The 21614-nt window shown below is 49.5% G+C and overlaps 2 protein-coding genes across 2 annotated transcripts in view; both read right to left on the bottom strand.

Moving 5' to 3' along the window:
* Positions 1-568: 568 nt before the first annotated feature.
* LOC102269447 (serpin A3-7) lies at positions 569-7508 on the bottom strand. The gene is given in 6 exon segments (XM_070358484.1): positions 569-890; positions 1950-2100; positions 4783-4959; positions 4961-5015; positions 5018-5053; positions 6875-7508. Coding segments are annotated over 6 exon segments (1251 nt in total). The 3' UTR covers positions 569-692.
* Positions 7509-14469: 6961 nt separating this feature from the next.
* LOC102283202 (serpin A3-2) overlaps positions 14470-21614 on the bottom strand; it is a 13145-nt gene continuing 6000 nt past the window's right edge. The window contains exon 4 of the mRNA XM_070358483.1: positions 14470-17473. Within this exon, the coding sequence (XP_070214584.1) occupies positions 17279-17473 (195 nt within the window). The 3' untranslated portion in view covers positions 14470-17278. The remainder of the gene's footprint in view (positions 17474-21614) is intronic.

The raw sequence follows: 21614 nt of genomic DNA, 5'->3' as shown, positions 1-21614 counted from the left end.
CAGGAGGTGACAGAGCTCAGCTGGAAACCTGGAAGTAGCTGGTCTTCCAGGCTGGGGTGCTGGGTGGCAGAGGGGTGATCCTGGGGGAGGAGGCCCAGATCAGCTGCAGGAGGGAAGGGTCCAGGGGCTGTGCCGGAAGAGGTCAGGTTGGAGCCCCCTACAAGTGAGCACGAGGGGACATCCCAGGTCTTGGGGAGAGAGCCGTGAACTTGGACCTGGAATCAGAGCCCCTGGAAGTGGGCTTTGGGCAGCTAGGCCTCTCCCAGTCCTGGGCCTGCAGTCCAGTGGGCTTGGTCACAGGCACAAAACTGGCTCCTGGGCTGGCTGGTGAGGCTGAAGCAGAGGGCCTCAGAAGTAGGGTGGGCCTAGTGTGTGTAGGATGTCAGAGGGGCTTGTCCCTGGGGCCCAGGCAGCAGCAGGGCATGGAGTCAGGCAGATCAGGGCAGAGACACACAGGAAAGAGTCCAGTCCAAGGAAGGTGCTTTATTGCTGGCGTAGGGCTCAGTGCCTCCTCCTGAGCAGGGCAGACCCCGTGTGCACAGGGGCCCCCAGCATTGTCACTGTCACCTTCCCGAGGGTGAGCGGGTGGGGTTGGATGGGGGGCTGCTCCTCGGTGCACAGAGGTCAGGCTGCTCCGAGGGACCAGGGCACCCAGCTCCTTCTTCAGTGGACCCGCCATTCGGAGGGGAGCTCTAGGCTTGACTGGGGTTGGTGACTTTCCCCAAAAAGATGATGCTCTGGGTGTCTTTGAGAACTATGGCAATCAGGAAGGGCCTGTTGAAGCTCAAGGGGATGTGATTGTTTATGGATGTGATTCCCACCTTGACTCCCGTGGCAGCAGCTCCTTCCGTGCCCTCCTCGCCCACGTCGAGCACGGCCTTGTGGACCACCTGTGGGGACGCCAGAACATTATCCACTGGAGATGGGGGAGGCAAGATGTGAGCAGGGGCCTGAGCGCCTCTCAGGACCGACCCGACGTTCATCCACCTGCTCCTGGTCTGCACTGCACTATCAACCTGTTCAATTTGTCTGTCCTCCCATCAGACTGTCAGCTGGTTTGCCGTCGTGATGCATAGGTGTGCAAAGTGAGGTTGTCAGTGGTGGGTCGAGGGTTAGAGAGGCACAGAGCCAGGACTCCCTGATTCTGGAACCCTCTCTAAGTCCAGAGACTGTGATGCCCCCGAATTCCCCCTAGTGTAGGGGCAGGGGCCACATCAAGGCATTTTGTTTTCTTGCAGGGAACTGTCACAGTCCTCCAGGTCCAAGCAGCAGATTTGGGTGGAAACAGCTCTCCTCCTCTCCTGTCCCAGCTGACATGTCCCTGAGGCCTTGGCTACTTTGCCTAGGACGTGATTCGCCATCCCTGAACCCCTCTGGCTTCTTAGCACCGTGTCTGCTTTATCAGGTCCCCTGGCAGGTGGGTGCAGGGGAGACTGCAGGGCTGTCCAGCACCTGCCCCCCTCATTCACTCTGATTCCTCTGCTTCTCGGATCGCAGTACCAGGACCTCTGGTGTTCTTCTCTCCTGCTCTTAGTGTATATTCATCACGATGGTCCTGAGCCACTGTTAGTACCTATTACTTCTTACCTGCTCTGCTGGATTCTGCATGCTGGATAGGAACTATCACCTCCTTTTACAGATGAAGAAAACTGAGGGCTATAGGATTTGCCTCTATAGGAGTGAAGAGTAGAGCTTGGCATGGGGTCCACTGCTGATATCACCCAGGTCTTTCCCAGTGATGGAATCCTGGTTACATATTTCAGGGAATGTGGGGACAACCCCCAATATGATGGTAATCCAGCTCTCCTAGGCTTGGGGAGTCCTGGAAAGGGCTACTGAATTATAGGAAAGTCAAGGAATTTCTAAATTCAAAATTAGCCATGCATCTGCCTGTCTGCCCCCATTCAAGCTCCTAAAAGAAGGATGAATTGTCCAGAATTTGGACTCACCTGGGAAACCTCTAGCTCGTGGTCATCTGTGATTCCTGACAGGTCCGCCTCCTGGGTGAAGACTTTCTTAATTTCCAGCTGGGAAAGTATGTCTTTCAGCTTATAGTCACTGGAGATGGAAAACCTTGGTAGGTTGAGTTCATGTATCCGTCTAGGAAATATGAAAAATGAACTCATGCTTGACTCAGCTTGATCTTCCGTGGTTTACTCTCCAACCACCACCTTACCCCTGGGGGGAAAAGTACTCCTTTCCTCAAGTTTCTAGACCCATCTGGCTAACTCTTTCTAATTCATTAATTATCCTTTCCTTTCTGCAGGAGTCTAACCTAGGGACAGTGCACAGAGGTTGGGACCTGGCCCTGTTCCTCCCCTGCAAGCTTGCAGGGCACAGGAAACACCCTCCTCCAGCATGGATTCCACAACTGCTGGGAGACTGCTGCTCCACAGGCACTGGGAAGGCTTCCTGCAGGAGGTGGCATGGAGCCTGAGTCCCAGGGGAGGGGATGGATCTGACTGGGTGAAGAGGAGCTTATGAGGAGGTGGATGCACTTGCAGGAATGTGGGAGGCCTGAGGGGCTGATCCACAGCACAAGAGTGGCCTGAGTGTGTGTGGCAGGGAAGGAAGGAGCTGAAAGGGGCTTGGAGGGGACCTGGGGGACTGGGGGCTGCAATCAAGGGACTTGGGGGCCTGAATCATCCTATTCAGAGTCTCTGTCTTGCCTTCCTGGTGAGTTCTGTGGGAGTAGGGCTGCTGCTTCTGAGCAGAGCCACCAGCAGATTCTTGGAGCAAGAGATGCTGTCTCCCTCCTTCTCTCTGGCATGCTGCAATTCTGAACTGATGGCCTCCCTCCTTCTCTCTCTCTCTCTGTGTTTCCCTTAAGACTCCTGTCAGGGTGTCTGGTCTTATAAATGCCAAATATGACGAGGCTGTGACTCCCCTTAAGCTCTGGGTCCTTTAGAAATACAGAGGTAATGATTCTCCTCGTTGTCATTTCTCATTTATTCACTCATCCTTTATCCATTTACTCAATAAGATATTACTGAACATCCTCCATGGACCAGGAGTGTGTAGATCCATGTCCCCTCAGGGCTTTAAATCAAGGTGTGTGGTGAATATTCTCTCCATTTACCACTATTCGCTGGTCTCCTGCCCTATGGTAGCTCTTGGGGTTGGAGGGGGAAGGGTTGGGAAGGGATCACAGGCAGGGCGAGGGGGTCCTGTGTCCTGGGTCTCCTGGGATCTACAGGGTGGAGGGGTTGGGAATCAGGAGCCCCAAGGTGTCAGGTCCCCTGGATAGGAGTAGGGAAGGAGCTACAGCTTCTACATCACTTGTGGGAAGATCTCTAGTCCCTTATGGTTTATAAAGTGCCTCCCACACCCATCCCCCCTGGGTCTGCAGATCCCACACTCAGAACAGAGGGTCAAGGACACCCCTCCCCTCATAGCAGGGAGCTGAGCCCCAGAGAAGCACAGAGAGTGGCCGGGGGAGTGTGAGCCTAGGAGTGGGACTCTGGGTCTGGGGCACCCCTGCCCCCCTCATGCTGCCCACACCCCCTCCCTACCCGCCCCTGCAGACCCTGGCCCAGCACTGCCTCTCCCCTTGTCCCCCTGAGATCAGGTCTCCTGAATCCCACCTCCTGGTCTGTGTCTACCCTCTGTTTACCCAGAGCCAGAGCCCTCCCCACACTTGCTGCTCCTCCGGGTCCAGCCCCCAGCGGCTCCCCTGGGGGACCCCCTGGGCTCCTGGTGCCTTCCCTGCCTCATGCTTGTCCTGTGCAGGCAGTTCTTCACTAGGTACCCTGGGTGGTCCTTTTAAAACATTACTCAGCTCTTTCACTCTTTGACTCAAAACCTTGTGATGAGTTTCCATTTCCCTTAGATGGTGGGGGAGTCAAGGGATCTGCCTCAGACTCAACTGACCTGTCCTCTCCCCATGAATCGACCCTGGCCTCCCCTCCTCCCATCACCAACTCCTCCTCACTCAGACTCACATCCATCCTGCTGATGGCCAGCATCTCATCCTCAACCACACCAGGCTCACTCCTGCCTCAGAGGCTTTGCACTGGCTGTTCCTTTGGTCAGCAATGCTTTTCCCCACAACATCCACATGACTCAATCCCTCACCTCAAACATCACCTAAGTGCTATTCTAATTATAATCACAAACTACCCCTGGATCCAATTTTCCTTCTCTTTTTCCTTTATTTTCCCTCACCTCACCATTTCCCATCTCTCTGAGTACAAACTTATTTAGTTATTTATTTCTTATCGGTCTCCCCAATCACAAATTAAGCACCGTGAAGGTGGGAATTTAGTGTTTTATTTGCCGACTCGGGATCTAAATCATGCCCTTAGACATAACACGATCTTCATTAATTAATTCAACCAGTGCCAAGTGGATAAATGAATAAATGAGTGGCTATGATGGAAAGACAGTGTCAAGCTGGTCCTCAGAGCCTGTCTCACCTGAGCCCTCACCTCATCCCGATTCTATCCCTTCCTCTCCACCGTCGAAAGGTGGAGCCAAAGAAAGAACTGCATGAGCGTTGGGTGTTCTGTTGAGGATCCTACTGACTCAATACATGTTGATGTGAGAGGAACCCTCAGTCCCCTTGCCGTCCCCTCCTCTAATGTCATCATCCTATGGAAGGAAAAATTTTGCCCCAAAGTCCCTAAGGTAGCAAAGGGCAAAGTCATCTCAGTACAGGTTCTCCCACCACTGTCCCGCCCCCTGACATTCCTGAGGCCCTGCTGCTGGGAGTCAGGAGTCCAGGAAGAGGGGGAAGGACCAAGAGGGCAAGTGAACCCACAGCTCCGGGTCCTGGGGAGTCACCTGGGCTGCAGGGAGTTTCGCCACCGCGTCAGCGTCTCCGGGGTCAGCTTGGCTTCCAGGTCCTGCATTTTGCCCTCATCGGGGAGGATGAAGAGGGCGCTGTCGTTGCTGGTGTACGTGAGCTCCACCAGCGTGCAGCCCAGCTCCTCGTCCCGGAAGTAAGGGGTTTCCAGGTCAAAGGGTCATCATGGGTACCTTCACCCTCTCGTTCTTGCTCACGTGGAACTCTGATTGTAAGTATGGTTAGGATTAAATGGCGTCTTCCACTGGGCTGGAGGAGAAGTGACAGATGAGGACTCTGTGAGTACAAGGACTGTGTCCTCTCCCTCTTCTGCCCTGATCCCTCAGTGGGGAAGACCCTCCCTGCACCAGCTGTGCCCCCGTACCATGTGCCTCTGTGTGGGCCTGCCAGGGTGTGCACATGTGCCTGGGCAGATGGGTAAGCCCTTGGGGATGGGGTGAACCCCACAGGTCAGCATTGAGAAGGGGGGCATGAAGCAAAGCTGGTTAGTTGTGCTACATGCAAAGTCAACAGGAAATATGGAGGGCAAGGGAGAGATGGGGATGAGGCTGGGCCTGGGGAGATACAGGACCTCCTGGTCCTTCAAGGGGACACGTTAGTGACCAGGGGTTAGTCATTGGCTGGTCAGGGAGGACACACATCCCTGCAGCCTTGCGAGCCCGGCTGGAGCAGGAGCCACACAGGGATCCAGAGGGCAGGGTGGGGTCAACAGAGGAGAGGACTCGGGTCTCCACCCAGGAGGATGGATCCTCGCTGAGGCCAGGACTTCTAGAGGAGTTCAGGGCTCTGGGGCTTCAGGGAATGTGTATCCCCACCACCTCCTGTTTGTTTCCACCCCTGCCTGTGTCCTCAAGGTTAGAGGCGGGGGTAGACGGAAAGGGAGGCTGCCTTGGGTGCCCCTGGGGAAGAGACTTGTAAGGAGAATGTCCTGAGGTGGAAAAGGAAAGGGAAGCACAGAAAACGCAAAAACCAAACATAGCAGGACAGGCCTGGATTCGTTTTTAAGAATAATTCACTTCTAAGCTTTTATTTACAGACAACTACGGTGGCCCAAGAGGGCTGCTCTGGACTCTGCCAGGAGCCCCCAGCTCTGGACTAACTTGTCTCCAAGAGCTGGTGTCTCTTCCATAGCTGACCACTTCCTGACTTGATAATCTATCTCTAGATCCCTATTGGCCCTTCTTGCTCCCTGTGCAAAATCCATCTGCCTCTACTCTGCCCCTTGTGAATATCCAGGCTGAGGTTTGCCATGTTGACCTCCTGATACCGGGACCGGGCATCAGACCAGCTTGAAGCTGGGATAGGATCCTGTCTAGGAGGCTCCCTTCTGTAGAGGCTGCCCCTGGATGGTGGCCTGGCCTGTTCCACCCTAAGCTGATAGAAGAGCACAGATGAAGACCCTGGGACGCACAGGCTCCTCAGAGTCTGTCTCACCGTGAAGCCCACCAGCCTCACTGGGAGCCTCCAGAGACCAAGTCCCCCGGCAGGTCAGAACCAGCCCATGGTGGGCAGGGCCTAGGGTCCTGAGGGCTCCACCACCACCTCATCAGGAAGGACACACACAAGAGTGATGAGAATGGGAAAACCCTTCCTCTAGCAGCCGGGTAAGATTAAGTCAAAACAAAACTCTCCCTCTGCATCAGACAAAGGGTTAGCAGCTTCCGTGCACTAACGTCCTATAATGAACATTGGAGTTTGGGAAATCCCAAGACGATCAAAGCCAATGGTTGGTGCAGGGTCTTGATGCCCCAGCATCCTGAACTGAGGGCTCGTGTGCAGTCACTAAGTCCTGTCTGACTCGGTGACCCAGTGGACTCTAGCCCAGCAGGGTCCTCTCTTCATGGGATTTTATAGGCAGAAAGACTGGATTAACAGCTTTCATTTCCTCCTCAGTCTGGGAAGTGTTTTGCCTGTCCCAGGGATGGGGAGCCTGACAGGGACTTTTTACCACTGAGCCACCAGCCATCCTTCTCTATAGTGTTTTGCCTAATGACAGAGTTGGCTGACCCAGAACAGATAGCCTGAACCTATTTTTGTTTGTTTCCTCTGAACCCCAAACTAGGCACCCACCTTTAAAGAAGATATAATTCAACAAGATTAAATTTGTGAGCACGTCAAGATCATTGAAGAGCTTCTCAATTTTTCCATGAGTTTTATTCTTCACATATTCATTGATAAGCTTTACGGCAGCTTCAGAATCCTTGAAGTTGATGGATAAAACCTCAGAGGCGTAAAAAGCCTCGGCATCTTTCCTGAATTTGTCCAGCAGCTTCAGCTCCTCTGGCACAAATATGGCGTTGCCCACACTCAGCTGCAGCTGGTTGCTGGGCTGATTGAACGTCTGCAGGAGGTGCTGGAAGCCCTGGTGGATTTCTGTCTCGGGGGTCTCTGTGAGGTTGAACTTGAGACCCTCCAGGATCTCTGTCACAGTGTGGTCATGAGCCCCCAGGGACAGGAAGGCCAAGGCTATGGAGATGCTCAGAGGGGAGAAGATGACATTCTTATTGGGGTCCTTCAAAGCCAACTGCTTGTAGAGGCTGAAGGCGAAGTCAGTGTTGCTGGAGGCTAATGAGTGGCCATCCACAGACGTCACTTTCTGCTGTTCTTCTGGGGTCACATTCTCTGGGAGGCAGTGGACCCTGGAGCAGAGCCCAGACACCAGGAGCCCCAGAGCCAGGAGGGGGGACATTCTCTCTGTCCTCATGTCTGAAAAGCAAAGCTCCTTTCAGTCCGCATGTCAGATGATGTCCCAACCCCCGCCACTGTCCCCCGTGGTCTCTGTTCTCTCAGCCCTGCTGCTCTGTGACCTTCCAGGGGTAGGCACCCTGCTGGGCTCCCAACACACACGAGGAGGCTCTGGGCTCCCTCTCACCCTTTGGTCAAGTGCTGTGATCATTAGCAATCTCCCCAGTGGAGAGACTGGGCACAGAGAGGGGAAGGGGCTTTTCCAAGGTCACACAGTAAGCAGTGGAGAGAGTGAGAGTGAGGAGCCTGGGGTGCCTGGCTCCAGGGTGGGAAGCTGGTGATGGGTGTGAGGTGCTGTCCAGCGAGAACCCATCTCCCTCTTCCCGGGAGCTGACACTGTCAGAGGGGCCTAGGAAGCAGGGCTCCTTTCCCACTGTGCCCCTCTCTGTCCCCCCAGGAAGGAGCCCTGCACTGATCAGAGGACACAGCACCTCTCCCCACCTCTGAGGACAAGGGTGTGACCTCAGGGAGGCTCTCCTGTCGAGGTGCCTGGTCACAGTGAGGGTTCAGGAGAGAGGCCGCCACAGGCAGCGGGAGCCGTGCTGGAGCCTGGCTGCCCTGAGGAGGGCTGGTGTAAAGAACAAGGAGGGCAGAGCGTTCTGCTCAGCCCCTGCCACGTGGACATATGGAGGGTGTTTCCAACAAGAACCTGGAAAGGCCTCCTAGTGGGGAGAAGCAGGGTGAGCTCAGAGTCTCAGGGACCTGGTCGAGGATGTCTTTTGGACCACTGTGAGTGCTGTGTGGTGACGAGCAGTGACTGAACCTCTCTGATCCTCAGTTCCCACCTCTGTCCAACATGTGGAACGGCTCAGGTGACATACAGGAAGAAGGTGCTGGGCTCCTAAGAGGAGTTCCAGACGTGTCACCCCCTCCACTGGCCACCCTCTCTAGGACTCTACAAGCCAGACTGTGATCCCTGGGGACAGAGGACCGAGATACTGCCCAGAAGCCTCAGGAGAGACTGAGGTCAAACTGGTGACCTTTTCCCTTCAACCTCTGCCCTCATCATCAGAAAAGAGGATTCTGCTGGGGTGGGAGCACTGCTGGGACAGACAAGAGGCAGAGATGGGAGGAGATTGGAGGGGAGAGGAGGAGGGGTGTAGGGCAGGAAGCTGAGCTGATTCTTGTCCAGAGACCAGGGAAAGGCCTTCACACAAGCCTGGGGAGAGAGGCGATCGATTGCCTAAACTGTTCAGTTTGTTCAGTGCTGATACAATGGTTTCTTTCAAAAAGAGTTAAATATTTTTTTTTCCGAAATTATCCTGAAGGAATGGTGCTTTTTTATTTAGCCAGGTTAAGGCTCTATTTCTAAGCAGATTCACCTCCTTCTGCTTGTCCAGGGGCCCTAGAGGGGCAGTGGAGCCCAGAAAACCCCCCTGAGACCCCTCTGCCCAGGGGACCTGGTGCACTAATTCTGTCCCCAGAGCTATCTGAGAGCAGCACCCTGTCCCAGGCAAGGAGACGCACCTCAGGCCCTTGGGGACCTCTGACCTGACGCTGGATGCACAGCTGGATGGGGCACAGCTGGCTCGAATAACAATCCCAAAGACTCAAAAGCAGAAATGTCCCCAGAAGCCCTGGTGGCACATCCCTCCCTTTGCAGGATGAAAACTAAGACCCAGAGAGAGGACTGGTCTTCAGAGGACTCAGAACCCTCCCAGCATTGGACACATGTCCTCCTGCCTCCCTCCTGCCTCAGGCTCTACTGACCCCTGACCAAGGCCAGAACCACCCTGGGAAAGGGGTCCCTTGGCTCCCAGTGTGGGAGCATCACGGATTACCTGCCTGCGAGAGCGGGGTGTGGGCAGTGGATCCAGAGCCGCCGCCTGCCCGGATGCTGGAGTTTCCTGGTTTGTTGCCTATTTATCCTGCAAAGCCCTCCTCCCAGGCTTGTGAAACATTGGCAGGGACAACACAGGACTCTGTCCTCTGACTGGAAATGGGCAGATGAACATTTCTGGTAACAGGATTTCATTAGATCTACTCAAACAATCTAGTTACCGAAATTGCTTTTTCCCCCTAAAAAATATCCATAAAACTAGCACACACAAAAAAAACTATCCTGTGTTAGAGTTTTCTTCTGTTTATAAAATACTCATTGAGGAACATGTGACAACTCAGAAAACATCAAATGAATCACTGAAAACTACTCCAAATTATTGTTCTTTTTAAAGAGTTATTGACTCTTTTTATTAGTGTTTTATTCCTGGTCTGATATCCTCTTTAAGGATCATGGAGAAACCCTGAAAATGTAGAGAAGGGCTTGTAAAGTATTTCCCAGAACGCTAGCGCCCAGGGAAATCCAAGTTAACATTGTGTTGTGTTTATTAGTCACTTTTCTTTGAAGTGTGTGTGTGTGTGTGCAATACACTATTTGTTTACAGCTTGATTTGTAAGTTGAAGCACTCCTCCCCCACTCCCACAGAAGTGCTGTGAGTCTGAGGTCCCCAAAGAGTGTCAGGAATACAAGTGTTTGGGGCCTCTGGTCTCCAGCACCATCTGTCTGGGGGACCTGCTGTGACTTGGACATCACCCTGCTGTCCTTCACTGTTGGTTCACCCTAAGAGCGGATTATCCTCCTTTCTTGATCTTGAGGTCTTCTTAGCTGTCTCAATGAGATAATTTCAGGTATTTTCTGGGCTCATGGGAAAAACCTGTCCCTTCATCCATCATAGTCACATCCCTCCAGCCATGACAATCCCTGCCAGACTTCTGGGGACCACTGGGGTTCTACCAAGCACAGTTTGCAAACCAACTGACAATGATGTTGGGCTTCCCTGATGGCTCAGCAGGAAAAGAATCTGCCTGTAATACAGGACACCCGGGTTCGACCCCTGGGTCAGGAAGGATCCCTGGAGCAGGAAATGGCAACCTGCTCCAGTATTCTTGTCTGAAAAATCCCATGAACAAAGGAGCACAGCAGGCTAAGGTCCAGAAGAGGTTGCAAACAGTTGGACATGACCATGAAGGAAGCAGCACAGTGATGGCTTTGAGGTGAGGGTATGGCTTTGGCATGAGGTGAGCTTTGATCCTGAAAGTACTGCTTACCAGTTGTGTGATCCCAGGATATTTATCAAAAATCCGTGGACTTTAATCTCTTTATCTCTAAAATGCAGATAAGAAAGTTTCCCTGACTGGAAAGAGGTGGGGGAGGTGTCTCCATGAAGAGTTAATCAAATAACACTAGGTGTAAGCTCTCAGTTCAGTTCAGTTCAGTTCAGTCACTCAGTTGTATCTCTTCGCAACCCCATGGACTGCAGCACACCAGGCCTCCCGATCCATCACCAACTCCCAGAGTTTACTCAAACTCATTCTATCGAGTCGGTGATGCCATCCAAATATCTCATCCTCTGTCGTCCCCTTCTCCTCTTGCCTTCAATCTTTCCCAGCATCAGGGTGTTTTCAAATGAGTCAGCTCTTTGCATCAGGTGGACAAACTATTGGAGTTTCAGCTTCAACATCAGTCCTTCCCATGAACACTCAGGACTGATCTCCTTTAGGATGGACTGGTTTGATCTCCTTACAGTCCAAAGGACTCTCAAGAGTCTTCTCCAACACCACAGTTCAAAAGCATCAATTCTTTGGCAGCTTTCTTTATAGTCCAACTCTCACATCCGTACATGACTACTGGAAAAACCATAGCCTTGACTAGACGGACCTTTGTTGGCAAAGTAACGTCTCTGCTTTTTAACATGCTGTCTGGGTTGGTCATGACTTTTCCTTTCAGTCCTTTCAGTTCTTTTCCTTCCATGTCCTTTTAGTCTCCAGTAATTTCCAGAATTGATGATATATTTTGAAGTTACAGAGAATCCCAAAGAAAATAGTAGCTAAAATAAGACTATAGCTTATTTTTCCCTTGTAAGTCCTAATATTTTAAGCAGTGGTTGACATGTTGATTCCAATTTGTCAGGGACTAGCTGAGCAACTTCATTTTCACTTTTCACTTTCATGCATTGGAGAAGGAAATGACAACCCACTCCAGTGTTCTTGCCTGGAGAATCCCAGGGACGGGGGAGCCTGGTGGGCTGCCGTCTATGGGGTCACACAGAGTTGGACACGACTGAAGCGACTTAGCAGCAGCAGCAGCAGCAGCTGCGGCTATTGACTTCCTATGGGCTTCCTTTGTAGCTCAGTCGGTAAAGAATCTGCCTGTGGTGCAGAAGACCCGGGTTCAATCCCTGAGTTGGGAAGATCCCCTGGAGAAGGAAATGGCAACCCACTCCAGTATCTTTGCCTGGAAAATCTCATGGACAGAGGAGCCTGGTGGGCTGCAGTCCATGGGGTCGCAAAGAGTCGGGCATGACTGAGTGGCTAACACTTACAAGCTGCTTGTATTCTTCATGTTTTTATTGCCAGGGCCCAGAGGGCTCATTGCTCCATCCACCTTCCATTTAATGGGAGTCAAGAGGGGAAGCTGGCTTGAAACTCAACATTCAAAAAACTAAGGTCATTTGGTCACGATGCTATATTCAAAAAAATAGCATCCAGTCTCATCACTTCATGGCGAACAGAAGGAGATACAGTGGAAGCAGTGACACATATTATGTTTTTGGGCTCCAAATCACTGCGGACAGTGACTGGTGCTGGTTTATTTGCTAAGTTGTGTCTGACTCTTGAAACTCCGAAGATTGTAGCCTGCCAGGCTCTTCTGCCCATGGGGTTTTCCAGTGAAGAATACTGGAGTGGATTGCTATTTCCTTCTCCAGGGTGTTGACTAAAAAGATGTACAACTTGAGAGCTGTGAGTTAAGTTTTATTTGGGGGCAAAATGAGGCCTGCAGCCCTGGAGGCAGCATCTCAGACAGCTCTGAAAAGTCAATATATAAGGTTTTGGTGAAGGGGGAGTTCAATACCATGAAGCACTCAATTTACAAAAGGTTTTTGTCAGTCATAAGGGTCTGATGTCAACTTGAAGGGAGTTAGTGCTTCTCTAGATATGAGGAGATGCAAGGATTGAGATCATAAAATCTCTTCCTAAAAACCTCCAACTGTCTAAAGACCTGTCCCACCAGAGTCCCTGGAGCACAGAGCGCCTCACTCCACCCTGAACTCCCTCAGGGGCTGCTGAGGGTCAACAGCTATAGCAGCTTGGGGTTCAATCTCCATGAACAGATGGCAAACGTCTTTGTTGTTCAGTCCTTGGCAATGCTCTTGGTAAGTGCCAATCTGTAGTTGACAAGGGGATCTTCCCAACCCAGGAATCAAACCCGGGTCTCCTGCATTGCAGGCAGATTCTTTTCCAACTGAGCAATGAGTGCACCCATGAAATTAAAAGATGCTTGCTCCTTGGAAGGAAAGCTATGACAAAACTAGAAAGCATATTAAAAAGCAGAGACATCACTTTGTTCACAAAACTCTGTATGGTCAAAGCTTGGTATTTCCAGTAGTCATGAACACATGTGAGAGCTGAACCATAAAGAAGGCTGAACCGTGAAGAATTGATGCTTTTGAATTGTGGTGCTAGAGAAGACTCTTGAGAGTTCCTTGGACAGATAGGAGATCAAAACAGTCAATGCTAAAGGAAATCAACCCTGAATCTTCATTGGAAGGACTGATGCTGAAGTTCCAAATACTTTGGCCACCTGATGCAAAGAGCCAACTCACTGGAAAAGACCCTGATGCTGGGAAAGATTGAGGGCAGGAGGAGAAGTGAGCAGCAGAGGATGAGATAGTGGGATGGCATCACCGACTCAAGGCACATGAATTTGAGCAAATTCAAGAAAATACTGCAGGACACAGGAGCCTGGCAAGCTGCAGCCCATGGGGTCACAATGAGTTGGACATGACTTAAAGACTGAACAAAAACAATTTTTGATGGTCTCATCTTATTAGGCTGGAAAACTAACTTTGTACCCAACACCCAGTTTAGACCATAGAGAAAAGGAAGGACATACTAAACAAATAAATTAGACTATATATATATATACACACATGGTAAAAAAAGAAATTAATACAATTTTAGTCACAGTAGGAAACATAAGGAGAAGAAAAAGGAGTAAAAAGAAAGCAAAACATAAATCTAAATGATAATATAGGGAATACTTGGGAGAAAATATTTTGCAGAGAACCAAAACAATACTTCCCACCATAGTATGTCATCTTGGCAGTTCCTGGCTGGGCCATTATGACTGTCAACCGTTACGGTGGAGGCAAGTGATGCCTGTGGTTTCTGAGTTTAGACCAGCACTGTGAGGAAGGCCAAGCCACATGGAAGTAAGCCATGTGCGTGTCCTGACCACAGCTCAGCTGAGATCTTTGCTCACAGCAGCATCAACCACCAGGCATGTGAGTAAGGAGGCGTCCGATGGCTTCAGTCAGCCATGGTCCGCGAGTAAGCACAGGAGACACCCAGAGTGGAAACAGCCTTACTGAGCCCAACAGAATTGAGTGACAAAATTGTGAGAGACAGTAACAAGAAATGCGTGTTGTTTTATAAGATGACATTTGTATAACCAGCAAAAATATTTTTTAATGAAGGCAAAGTATTGATTTTTTTTTTTTGACAAACAAAATCTTAGACAATTCATTACCAGTAGACCTGCATTACAAAAAGTGTTAAAGTAAGTTCTTGGGACAGAAAGTAAATAGGCAAATAAAAATTCGTACAGAGGAATAAGAGTACCAAAAATAATGAAAAGTGATTTTTTTTTTTTCTCTCTTATTGTGAAACTCTTTGATGGGCAATTAACTATGTGTAGCAAATAAAAGTTTTGCAATGTATTATGGGATTTAACATGTGTAAATTATAGAAAGGAGAACAATTGTACATGGGACAAAGGGAGGAAAAAGCAAGAATATTGAAATAAGGTTTATAGTTTACTTGAAGTGATAGAGTATTATCAGGAGATACATATTGATGAGTTAAAGATTTATTGTACATTCCCAATACCCTGAAAAAATGCACAAACTAAAAAGTATAGGTTTTAATCCAACAGTTGACCAAAACAAAAACATGAAAACTCCTCAAATTATCCAAAAATACAGCAAGAGAAAAAGAAAAAAACAAAATACAGATGGATCAAATATAAAACAAATAGGAAGTTAGAAGATCTGTGCCAGTCATATCAATAATACCTTTCTGTGACTAAAATTAGTGACTTACTCACTCACTCATTCACTCATTTATTTACCAAACGTTCATTAAGTCCACTATGTGTGATGCCTGTAGTCCTGCTGAGAATTCAACGGTGTACAAATATCAGGATACCAGCTTTCAAGAAGCTTTAAATATTATAATGGCACAGATACTAAAGTCTCAATTAAAATACATTGTATACATGTGTTCCCCATACCTGTGGCGGATTCACTTTGATATTTGGCAAAACTAATACAATTATGTAAAGTTTAAAAATAAAATAAAATTAGAAAAAAAAGTACATTGTAATATATTTCTTTAAAAATAGAGTGGGTCAGGGTGATGGTTCACACCATACATAAAACAAGTCAAAATGGATCAAAGACCCAAGTATAAATGCTAAACAGATAACACTCTTAGAGTACATCATAGAAGTGAATTTTTATGATCTTGGATTTGCAACAGATTCTTAGATCTGACACCAAAAGCATGAGCAGTAACAGCAAAAATAGGTAAATTGGACTTCATCAAATTTAAACTATTTTGTGCATCACAAGTCAACTATCAAGAGGGTGAAAAGAAAACCGACAAAATGAGAAAAAATATTTGCAAATCATACATCTGATGAGGAAATTGTATCTAGAATATTTAAGGAATATTTACAGCTCAATAATAAAAGACAAAAAATCCAGTGAAAAAGTGGAAAAAGGACTTTAATAGACATTTTTTCAGAAAACATACACAAGGGACTGCTAAGCACTAAGCACATGCTCACCATCTCAGGGAAATCAAAGCCGCAGCAAGACATTAACTCAAATCAAGAAGGCTGTATTAATAATAATAATAATAGAAAATCAACAGCACATGTTTCAAGAATATGGAGAAATTGGGCCCCTTGTACATTGCTGATGAAGAAGTCAAATGGTGCAGTTGCTCTGGAAATAGGTTTGCCGGTTCTTCAAAGAGGTAAATGTCGAATGACCTTGCATGCATACTGTTAAGTTGCTTCACTGTGTCTGACTCTTTGCAACCCCGTGGACCATAACCCACCAGTCTCCCTCTGTCCATGGGCTTCTCCAGGCAAGAATACTGCAGTGGGCTGCCATGCCCTCCTCCTCCAGGAGACCATCTCAACCCAGGGATCAAACCCAGGTCTCCCACACTGCAGGCAGGTTATTTACCATCTGAGCCACCAAATGAAAAAGGAATGAAATACTGAAACACAGGCAGGGTGGATGAACCTTGAAAGTATCATGCTGAGGGAAAGAAGCCAGTCACCAAAGGTCACATATTGTATCATTCCCTTTATATAAAATATTGAGATATTAAATCCAGAGATACAGAAATGTCTATTAGTAGTTACCAGGTCCTGGGGAAAGGTTGTAATGGGCAGTGAGAGCTTAGTGGATATGGGGTTTCCTTTGGGGGTGAATAAAACTGTCAAAACTAAAAAGAAGTGATAGTTGTACAGCATTGTAAATGTGCTAATCACCACTGAATTTTACATGTTAAAGTGGCTAATTTTGTTATATAAATTTCACTTCAATATGGAGAGAGAGACTTAGAGATAAAGTAATTAAATGCCATGCACAGACATTGTGTCTACAATGCATCCTAATTCAGAAAAAAATTTTTTAAGTTTAGGCACCACGTAGGGGAATAATCGGAGAAGGCAATGGCACCCCACCCAGTACTTTGCCTGGAAATTCCCATGGATGGAGGAGCCTAAGAGTTGGACACGACTGAGTGACTTCACTTTCACTTTTCACTTTCATTTTTCACTTTCATGCACTGGAGAAGGAAATGGCAACCCACTCCAGTGTTCTTGCCTGGAGAATCCCAGGGACGGGGAAGCCTGGTGGCTGCCGTCTATGGGGTCACACAGAGTCGGACACGACTGAAGTGACTTAGCAGCAGCAGTAGCAGGGGAGTAATAACTTGATATTGGATAATATTAAAGAATTATGTTTATTTTAAGTGTGATATGCTGTTTTAAGTATTTTTAAAAATTCTTAGAGTTAAAATAACAGGATGTGTAAGATTTGCTACAAAACAAACCCAAAAGAGGAAAGGGGTTAGGACGTAGGGAATAATTATATTGGCCCCATGTTGATAATGACTGAAGCTGCTGATATGTACGTGACATTATATCATCCTCTCTGTTTATGTAATGTCTGAATTTTTCCATGAAAACAAAACAGTCCTTGAGGGAGAGACTGTGCTTTGTTACCCAATCCGTAATGCATCCTCAGGATGAAGTGGATGCTCCATAGTGAATGTTTTGCAAACACTCTATCTGCTGAGCACATATTAACTTTTCTGTTCATGCTGCATTAAAGTGAAAAGTTCTATTAATTTATATTGTTAAATAGATTTATCATTTAAAATCACTCTAGCCATTATGAAGTAGCCATCATGACATTTGAAAGGTTATAAGGCAAGTTCCCATGATGGGTGTAGCCTCACAGCAGGAGGTGACCCAGAGGATGCAGACTCCCTGTGCATGTAGAGCCCCCAGCATCGTCACTGTCACCTTCCCAGAGGTGAGCAGGTGGGGACAGGCAGGGTGGATCCTCAGTGCCCAGGGGCCAGGCTGCACCCAGGACCTGCGCACCCTGCTCCTTAGGGAGGGGACCCACAACTCAGAGCAGAGCTCTAGGCTTGACTGGGGTTTGTGACTTTCCCCAAAAAGATGATGCTCTGGGTGTCTTTGAGAGCTATGGCAATCAGGAAGGGCCTGTCGAAACGCACAGTGGTTTTCTGAAAGGACAGTTTTTCTATGCCGATTCCCGTGGCAGCAGCTCCTTCCGTGCCCTCCTCGTCCACGTCCAGCGCAGCACCGTGGACCACCTGTGGGGACACCAGAGCAGTACCCACTGGAGACGGGCAGGCGGAGGTGAGCAGTCACCTAGACCCTCTAAGGGGGCTGACATTCACCCACCTGCCGCTGGCCTGTCACTCTGGAGTCTGTATGTTCTACTTATTTGTCCTCCCAACAAACTGTCAACTGGTTTGCATAGTTGTGATACACAGATGTGCAAACTGAAAGCCAAGTCTGTGAGTGATGTGTGCAACACCAGAGAGGCAAAGAACAGGGACTCACTCTCCTAACCCAGAGACTGTGCTGCCTCCGAATTCCCCCTATTATATGGGGAGGGGCCAGGTCAAGGCATTTTTCTTGCAGGCAACTGTCCACAGTCCCTCCATGTCGAAGCAACTGATGGGTGAGCACTGCTTGCTACTCCTCTCCTGCCCCAGCTGACGTGTCCCTGAGCCCTCAGCTCCCTTGCCTAGGATTGGCTTCCCAGCCCTGGACCACGAAGCCCCATAGCATCTGTGCCTCCTTTACCAGGTCCTATGGCAGGTGGGGTGCAGGGGAGCTTGCAGGGCTGCCCAGCCACCCCCACCCCACCATTCACTCTGGCTTCTCTGCCTCTAGGGTCACAGCACCAGGACACTGGGTGTTTTCTCGCCTACTCTTAGTGCATTTTCATCACGGTTGCTTTAGAGACTTTGTTAGTACCTATAACCTCTTACCTGCTCCGCTAGGCACCAAACAGAAACCAACAACTATATGCTCCCTTTAAAGATGAAAAGTTGGGGGATGCAGAAATGTGATCGTTCCCCTCTACAGGCAGTGAAAGATGGAGCCTGATATGGGGTCCACTGCTGTTTCCACTCCGGGTCCTTCCCAATGACAGGCTTCTGTGTCACTTTATAATTCAGGGAAGGCGGGACCTGACGTCATCGTGATTGTAACCCAGCTCTCCTGGGCTTGGGGAGTCCCAGTGAGGGAGACTGAGTTGCAGGAAAAGCAATTATTTTACAAATTCAATGTGACCTGTCATCTGTCTGGCCTCCACATTTTGCGCTCTGATAGGAGGATGAACTGTCCACACTTTAAAGACTCACCTGGGAGACTACCAGGTCCCCGGTCCCTGTGATTCCTGACAGGTCAGCGTTGGTGAATATTTTCTTAATGCCCATCTGGGATAGGGTGTCATTCAGTTCATAGTTGCTTTTGATGGAAAATTTTGGCAGGTAGAGTTCATGTATTCGTCTAGGAAACAAGGAAAATAAATTTGAACACCTGCTTGAAAAGATGTCTGCCTTTTCCCACCTCACAGCATGGTCTTCCAAGGATTCCTCTTAACCAACCCCCTTCTCCCTGGAATAAGGACTCCTGTTCTCAGTTTCTAGATCCCTCGAGATAAATCCCCTTATTTTGTTACTTATCCATTCCAATCTGCAGGAGTCTAACATGCCAGGCAGGCACCAGGGCAGGGGGAGCTTAAGGAGTCTGCAAGGCCCCAAGTGACCTGAGTCCACCCTCGGGGGGGGGACCCTGACCTTGCCCAGCTTCCCCTCTCTCTCCCTCTGCTCTCTTGCTCTGGCCTCAATAATCCTTAACCACACCAGGCTCGCTCCTGCCTCAGAGGTTTTGCCCTGTTATTCCCTTGGCCAGAAATGCTTTTTCCCAACACATCCAGAAGGCTCAGTCTCTCACTGCAACGTCACCTAAGGGCCACCCTATTTATGATCACAAACTACCTCTTGATACAATTTTCTTCTCCCTTTTACTGTGCTTTACTCTCCCCACCTCCCCATTTGTCCCCTCTCAACCTAGCAAAGAATTTATATTTATTTCCAGTCTGTCTTCCACAATTATAGAGTGCCATGAGGACAGAGAATTTAGCGTTTTATTTGCTGACCTACCACAGGGTCTAAGTTAGTCCCTGAGGCAGAGTATGTCCTCAGTTAACCTATTCAACCAGTGCTGACTGGGTGAGTGAAGAAATCAGTGACTACAATGGAAAGACAGTGCCAGTGTGGTCCTCAGAGCCCATCACACCCGGGCCCTCACCTGATTCTATTCGATCCTTCTGAAGAGGAAAAATTAAAATTTTACATAGCCTCCTGCCCGTTCTACCTCTGTAACTCAGCTTGCTTCTTCCAAAGCCTGGATCACACAGGTCACGGAGTCTCAGATAGTGGGGACTTTGAATACTAGGAACTGGAGCTTATCTCACTCTCCCTTGTTCAGCTTTTGGCAGTTGCCCAGCCCCTGCAAACCTGCTTAATCGTGCCTGTCCATGCAAAGGGCAGGCATCCTCCACCCCATTTTGACTTCTCTTCCCATGCACGTGAAATTGCTTAGATTAAACCAGCGTATTAACAGCTAGTGTTGTCCACTATAGTCTGCTACAGTCTGTCTATAAAAACTCTGTAACCCCTTTGTTCAGGGCTCAGAGCTTAGAGTGTTAACTCCTCTGGGCCAACGGGCATAATAAACCTGAGTTCTCCAACTCTCTGAATGTGGTGCTTGGTTTCTTGCATATTGGTTTCTGCAACTCTTCTACCTTCAAAAGGAGGAGTCGTGGGGAGAAGAACGTGAGTGCTGGGCATCATGTTGAGCCCTCACGACTCAGCCCTTCTTAGTGTGAGGCGAACCTTCACCTCCTGCCCTTTCAGTTGTCATCAACTTACAGAAAGATTTAAGCACTGAGCCGGGCAGGCTTAAAGGGCAAGGTCATCGTGGGATGGGCTCTCCCTTCCTGCCCCTGCCCTTCAAATTCCTGAGGCCCTGTTGCTGGGGGTCAGGAGTCCAGGAAGAGGGGGAAGGACCGAGAACGCAGCTGAACCCACAGCTCTGGGTCCTGGGGACAGTCACCTGGGCTGCAGGGAGTTTCGCCACCTCGTCAGCGTCTCCGGGGTCAGCTTGGCTTCCAGGTCCTGCATTTTGCCCTCGTCAGGGAGGATGAAGAGGGCGCTGTCGTTGCTACTGTACGTGAGCTCCACCAGCATGCAGCCCAGCTCCTCGTCCCAGAAGTAAGGGGTTTCCAGGTCAAGGGTCATCATGGGCACCTCCACCGTCTTGTTCTTGCTCACGTGGAACTCTGCCTGCTCAGTGTGTTTGGGGTCAAAGCGGGTCTTCCACTGGGCTGGAGGCGGGGTGACAGGTGAAGAGTCTGTGAGTGCAAGAGCTGCAGTCTCTCCCTCCTCGGCCCTGGTCCTTGAGTGGGGAAGACCCTCCCCATGCCAGAGGCCCCCCATATCGTGTACCTCTATGATGGGCCTGTTCATGTGCATGTACACCTGGGCAGGTGGGTAAGCCCTTGGGGACAGAGGTGAACCCTGCAGGTCAGCATTGGGAAGTGGGATATGAAACAAAGCTGGTTAGTTGTGCTACACGTGAAGTCAACAGGAATGTGGAGGGCAAGGGAGAGATGGGGATGAAGCTGGGCCTGGGGAGATATGGAACTGCCTGGTCCTTCAAGGGGACACGTTAGTGACCAGGCGTTAGTCGTTGGCTTTGTAGGGAGGACACCCGTCCCCATGGCCTGTGAGCCCGGCTGGAGCAGGAGCCATACGGGGACCCGGAGGGCAGAGGAGGGGGCTTGGGTATCCCCTAAGGAAGATGGAGACCTTAGTGTCAGAGGGTAGGCTTCTTGGGGAGATTGGAGCCCTGGGGCTTCATGGAGGATATACCCACCGCTCCTTCCTGCTTTGTCTCCACCCCTGCCTGTGTCCCCATGGTTAGAGACAGGAGGAGAGGGAAAGCTGGGCTGGTGGGGTACCCCTGGGGAGGAGAAAGTCCTGGGACAAGTCAGGGTGGTAGAAGATTAGAACACAGAAAAGTCAAGGAAGAAACATAGTAGATCTGGCCTGGATTATTAACAATTTTCCAGAGAACTGAGAATATATGTCTTCATTTACAGAGGAAAATACAGATCCAGGAGGGCTACCCAGGGCTCTGCCAGCAGTTTCCAGTTCAGGGCGAATATGTCCCCCAAGTGGGTGTCCCTTAGGCACCCAACCACCCCCTTGCTCAATGATCATTCTTTGTGTCTTTATTCCGTGTCCCCTTTTGCACCGCTGGCTCTGTGTGTGAAATCTTCCTGCCTTCACTCTGCCCCTTATGAGTTTCCAGGATGAGGTTGGCAGTGTTGGGTTTCTACCAGTGGGACTGGGCCCTGGACCAGCTAGAATC

Source organism: Bos mutus, chromosome 21 (assembly GCF_027580195.1).
Source record: "Bos mutus isolate GX-2022 chromosome 21, NWIPB_WYAK_1.1, whole genome shotgun sequence".
Classification (NCBI taxonomy): Eukaryota; Metazoa; Chordata; class Mammalia; order Artiodactyla; family Bovidae; genus Bos; species Bos mutus.
Note: the sequence above shows the minus strand (reverse complement) of the source record. Positions and strands in the feature narration are given on the sequence as shown.